Raw genomic sequence first — 6000 nt, 5'->3', positions numbered from 1 at the left:
GAGTGAGGCTGGATGCCTGAGCCTGGGTAGATGGGGGTTCTGGGTAGACGGCACAGTGGGGGTGCTGGATGTCTTGAGAGGTGATGGGGTATCTGGAATCAGGGGAGGACAGCAAGTAACAGGCAGATAGAAACAGAGGTTGGATAAATGCCTCTTACCTTAAAATTGTGTTGAGAGATCTAGATGCTGCCTGAAACATTTTAGGAATAAAGTGAGTAGAAAAAAAAGAAGAAAAAAAAGGTTTGGGTTTAAGGGGCTTTTACTTGGGGGATACCATTTTATTTGACTGACCTCCATAAGAGTTTGCCAAAAATATATTCACCCAAAGTCACAGTGGACACAGCTGTAAAATGACCCTGGAGTCCAAGTCTCCAACCTGTCCTAAAAATCCTCCTCTCTATGCTTGTGGGATGATCAGACTGCAGAAAACGGGAACAAATCTCATTCCCAACTCCCACCTCCCAGACTTTCTATTCCTCAAGCTGAAAGTGTTTTTAAACATTTTTAACTCGGAAATTGTGAAAATTTTGAGTGTAGCACAGGCATTTTAATTACATGTAAACAAACAAACAAAAGCTCATGACTACATCAAAACAATTACATTAGTAACACACAATCAAAGCTGATTTCCAGTTAACTGTGAAAAAACTTGTGGGCCCATCAGGATTACCAAACCTGAATCCCCTCACCAGATGTCTTAGCATATTACCCTTGACTTAGGGAAGAGGATATTCAAAGTTGAAATAGAAGTGGACAAAATAACCCACAGACTTTTTTAAATATTTTGATTTGAAGCTTGAATAATATCCAGTAATAGCACATAATAAGGGGGAATTATTATATTACAAATATTTCATAAAGCACCCCACCACTTAAACTGATTTAAAATTTAAAAGTTTAATTTAAATTTAAAATTATTTAAACTTTATTAAAACTAAAATTTATTGAAATTAAAATTTTACATTATTTAAAATTTGGGGAGAGGTAAATTTATTGTTCAGAAGGTAAAGTTATTCAACTGAAATAATTTGTGAGACATTTTTTTAAAAGAAATTTAGAAGCATAGTCCAACAGTTCTTTTTCTCCTCCAGCAGCTTCACACCCCAAAGGCATCAAATATTATGTCCATTGGGGTACATTATAATATTGCAGCTGGCCAGAGAGACTAGAAGACATCATGTCCAAAAAAAGAACCATGACCTTAAATTTATTCGAGGATCCAAAGAGCTGGGAAGAATTACTATTTAGAAATAACTATAAATGAACCATCTTCTATTTGATCCCTTTGTAAGAGAAGGCTCTAGGCTGAAAAACTAATTCTCTGCTTTCAACTCACCCATTTGAGGCAAACGTCATCCAGTTCCATGTAGTCTGGAAGACCAGACCAGGAGAACATTCCCCCTCCCATTTTCTTTCCTTCTTCCTCCTTCACCCTCTCCTCTCCTCTCCCCTTTATCTGCCATCTCCAGGCTCAAGTCAAACCCTTGAAACAAAAGTCAGAAAACAGGGACAGGTATTTTTTGGTTGTTTTGTTTTTTTCCTTTATTTCTGAAGTTTCCTTTCTATCGGTGAATTTGTCTAACTTCTTACTCGCAGAAAAAGTCAATATCCTAGGAAAAAAAAAAAAAAGCGAAAAAAGACTGAGCTGAACATGCAGGACCAAAAAACAGATGTATATTCTTTATTTAAAATCATACATAATCAAAGGGAAATCTGGAGTTAAAATAAGTAAAGCTTGAACCCCAAGAGAATGACTCAAGTTTTACTTTAACTCAAAAACTACTTAAAATGAAAATTCTCAAATACACTTTTAATTTATGATTTTTGACACATTCAAGTTCAATGCTAAGACATGATGACAAATGAGTTGCATTTGTGTAGGTTGGTCAATGTTTTAAAGTTTTTTTTTGCACAGTGATTAGCTCCAGAAGAATTATTTCAAAATAACCACCTTGCAAAGTCACTCAAAAAGGATCTTTTATTTCTGTTTTGGTTATACAAGACCCCAGAGCATTAGGAAAAGGATGGTTCTTTTTCATACATAAGTAGGGTCTCTCTATCACAAAAACAGGCATTCAAATTTTTTCCAGAATGTTTTGATTTTATTAAATAAATGATAAATACAGGTGCTGATATTTTTCTCAGACCAAGTGTTTAGTTGATAAGTGAGCCTGTCAGTAAGAGTCAGTCAATACTATTTTGGCTTCTTTCTTTGTGACGTGGAGTCATTTCCAGGATAACTTACAACTAAAACACTTCCTCTAGTGACAGAGAGAGTTCACTAACCTTTCCACATTGATAGTAGGTATAAATGCTCTCCCAAGTCTCGTTGCCTAGAGACGTCACCCTTGGAAGTGGGGGACTTTACCTGACGCAGCTTGTAAGTTGCATGATGCATCTTTTTACACCTGCCTACATCTACATTCTGAGTCCTTCTCTCCCCTCTCCCCAGCCCCAGGGACGCTTACCGTGGTAGGAACTTCCTTGGTGGCTTCTTGGTACACATGTTGTTCCTGGACCAAGTTGCTGGGAAAATAACCCACGGTTCCCATTTCATCCTCAGACTGATTGCCATAGACCTGAGTGCCCAGAAATGTAACAGAGAGGGGAAAGCAGATGTGATACTCTTTTGGAAACCCTCAGGCATCCTCTTTGTTGTCCATGAGAATCATAAAACTACCAATGCCTTGCTTCTCAAGTTCACTCCCAGCAACTTTCAACCCACAGAAACTGTGTGTCTGTTCTTTTGTGGCCCACTCTTACTGGTCTCCCTACTTTTAGCATTGCATCGTGCCATCTGTGAACTGCCCAGAAATCTTTTTTGGAACCCATAAATGAAGTCTGTATCTTTTTTTGTTTTGGTTTTAAGTAAATAGACACTGTTATTTTAAAGAACTTTTAAAGGACTCTCCCCATTTTTTAAAATTCAAGTGAACATATTCTTGAGTGCATTTCAGATTTAACTCTCCATTACTTGAGAATATGTCTCTGGAGCTGGAGCTGCAGTGGGGGACAGTAGATCAGTTCAGCTTCATCCCTCCCCAGGGCCCACCCCTGTGTGTTTTAACTGAAGAAAGCAGATTCTTTGGAGTGAACGAGGGTGCTAAAGTTTCCTTAAAAACACTGAAATGTAGCCTGACTGCCAGCACACATGCCTTTTACTTGGCAAATCCACTCAAGTATTTTTGAATAAGGTTCAAACTCTTTGGGATGTTCACGCCCCCATGTGTTCGACTACATTCTCTTGCCAAAACAGCAGATAAACCTACATTGGGTTTTGTGATGAAGTTTTCCTTGTTTCTTTAAAATGCAATAAAAGCAAATATACATGAAGTTTTGCATAGCCACAGCTCCTCTATTGTTCTTAACAGCTAGTTTTAAATATTAAAAGGCATCGAAGATAGGTAACAGAGGAAAAGTTAAGGGCAACATATGTCAAGATATTTTATATATTTTAAATGATCTCGTCTTACGCTGCCAGCCCAGAATTCTCCAGCTTCATTTTCTTTTACCAGCTTTGAGTAAACATAGATCCACTGTCCTTTTTTAACGTTAATGAATCTACAGTCCGGAGCATTGTAATCTTCTTGAGCTCTGGCCAGAGAAATAGTATCTGGAAGGAAAAACCATGAAATAGTGTCTTGAAGAAGAAAGCATGGACGCCTGGGTTTTATAACAGGAAAAACCACAGAGCATATCAGAAGACTAGGAAATCACAGTGACTAACACCTCCTGGTTTATAGCTCACATTCAATTCCAGAAGATAACTAAGGTTATTAAAACAGCATCCAACAGAATCTTAGCCAAGTGAATTCTTCATGCTGAGACACAAAAGGCACAGACCGGGACAAACGACACTAATCGCATGCACATTAGAGAAGATTCACTTCCAAATACAATTAGATTCTACGCTATTAGTGGATATTTTTTTTTTCAATTATATAATAGAAAGGTAATAAAAGGTGTAAAAAAGTCCTTACAGACACATTCATCATCTGCACACAGCTTCTTGGAACCAAGTCTGTCCATAAATATTCCATGCACAGCACATATGGCCACAAGACCTGGGAGGAAAAGTAACAACAGTCTTGCCATCTTCCTCTTTTGCTGTTTTTGCTTTCGCCCTTTGAGTGGAAGTGGAGACTGACTTCAGTGCTTCCTGTCTTTTATGTGAAAGCCAGACATCTGGGCGAGTCCCCTGCAGCCAATGGGGAGGTAGCTACCCGTGCCTCGGCCTCCATAGCAGTGACGGGGCTCTAGGGGTTCTTCAGCATTGGAATTTCTAAAGAGACTCAAACGCTGTGTCTTTTTTTTTTACACACAAATGCTATCCAGAATAGTCCACTATTTTAAAAACACTTTTTATTTTATAGTGAAGTATAGCCGATTAACAATGTTGTGATAGCTTCAGGTGGACAACAAAGGGACTCAGTCATACACATACGTGTATCCCGACTCCCCCAGACTCCTCTCCCATCCAGGCGGCCACATAACATTGAGCAGACTTCCCTGTGCTATACAGTATGTCCTTGTTGGTTATTCATTTTGAATTCATTCTCAAAGTCCATAGACTTATATCTGTTTTGTAAATAAGCTCATTTGTATAATTTCTTTTTAGATCCTTCATATAAGTGATGTCATACAATATTTCTCCTTCTCTGTCTGACATACTTTACTCAGTATGACAATCCTCCACCCTTGTTAGAGTAACTTTTGCTGTGGTTTATTGCATCAGGAAGACATTGTTGAAAGAACTATGAGGATTTTAAATCATTTAAAAAATGTTTTTAGTTCAAACATCAAATTCTTTCAGTGTATGAGAAGATGTACTAACCATAGAAAACTGTTGAAGATGTGGTATCTATATCCTTAATACAAATAATTTTGATCAAACATCTAATAACATCTGGATTTATATAATAGATAAGTAGAGGATGCTTACATTGATTACAAATGCTTACAAATCATTCATGATGGGACCCTTAGGAGTCATGTGTATCGGGTCAGACATGGATTGTAACATGTTTAAGACCCTAGTAATGCGGGGAGATGGGGTAGGTGGTTTGGGAAAATGGAACTGGCTTTTTTCTGCCTCCTGTCTTGGAGATCTTTGAAATTCAGTCTCCAATGTGCATGGCTAATAGAGAAGGGAGTAAAGCTGGAGGTTTGTGTTGTCCTTGAACCCCCATCCCTGCCTGGCCTACTTCCAGGCATCTTTCCTGCGGGAAGAGGGGCACCGCTACAAGTCATCAAAGCCAAAGCGCTAATACCTGGCTCCATCTATTCAACAACTACTTCCTGAGTGCCTGCTATGTGCCAGGCACTGTGGGCACTGGCAACAGAGTGAATTTAAAAAGACCCGGGCCCTAGGGTTTACTGTCGGGAGAAAGACACACTTGGCCGGCTGCTTGTTAGAGGGTGTTTGGGGCCACTTCTCTCTTTTAAAGTGCCCTCTCTCCCATTATTTCCAGGTTTTTTTGGCTGCACCATGCAGTTTGTGCCATCTTAGTTCCCCGATCAGAGATCAAACCTGCACCCTCAGCAGTGAAAGCCTGGAATCTCTGACCACTAGACCGCCAGGGAATTCCCTAGAAATCATCTTTGAAAGCAGAATGCCAGTGCGGTTTTTCTTTCTATAATCTGGAGGCCTGAGAGGATCTCGGGGAAAATGAAAGCATCAATCAAACCCTCTTAATCCTGACCCGGCAGCTGTTTCACAGACTGTAACAGTCTCCAGCCAGCCCTTGACACAGGCGAGTTCAAAGACAATTGCCATGTAAGAGGCACTTTCTGAAATGACTGCACAAACTCAGCCAGGCCCCCTCAAAGCAGAGTGAAACGTTGGAAAAAGCCGCGCCTGAGCAGTCAAAACTAAGCCAGCTAAGCTGAGGCTAAGAAGCCATCGTGGGCCGTTCAAAGGCCAAGAACTAAGAAAAGAGAAACCCCAGCCTCCCGAGGGCCACCTGAGCAGGCCTGCGATGTCCTAGGGTTCTGCAGCAG

General features: G+C 39.9%; 1 protein-coding gene across 1 annotated transcript; it reads right to left on the bottom strand.

The window, feature by feature from the left end:
- Positions 1–308: 308 nt before the first annotated feature.
- OTOR (otoraplin) lies at positions 309–4176 on the bottom strand. Its single transcript, XM_061435662.1, has 4 exons — positions 3981–4176; positions 3474–3613; positions 2469–2579; positions 309–1610 (listed from the first exon to the last, which is right to left on the bottom strand). Exons 1-4 carry the CDS (start codon positions 4093–4095, stop codon positions 1587–1589), a joined length of 390 nt encoding a protein of 129 aa, XP_061291646.1. The 5' UTR covers positions 4096–4176; the 3' UTR covers positions 309–1586.
- Between the last annotated feature and the right edge of the window lie 1824 nt (positions 4177–6000).

This window comes from Bos javanicus, chromosome 13 (assembly GCF_032452875.1).
Source record: "Bos javanicus breed banteng chromosome 13, ARS-OSU_banteng_1.0, whole genome shotgun sequence".
Lineage (NCBI taxonomy): Eukaryota > Metazoa > Chordata > Mammalia > Artiodactyla > Bovidae > Bos > Bos javanicus.
This window is presented reverse-complemented; position numbering and strand designations above follow the sequence as displayed.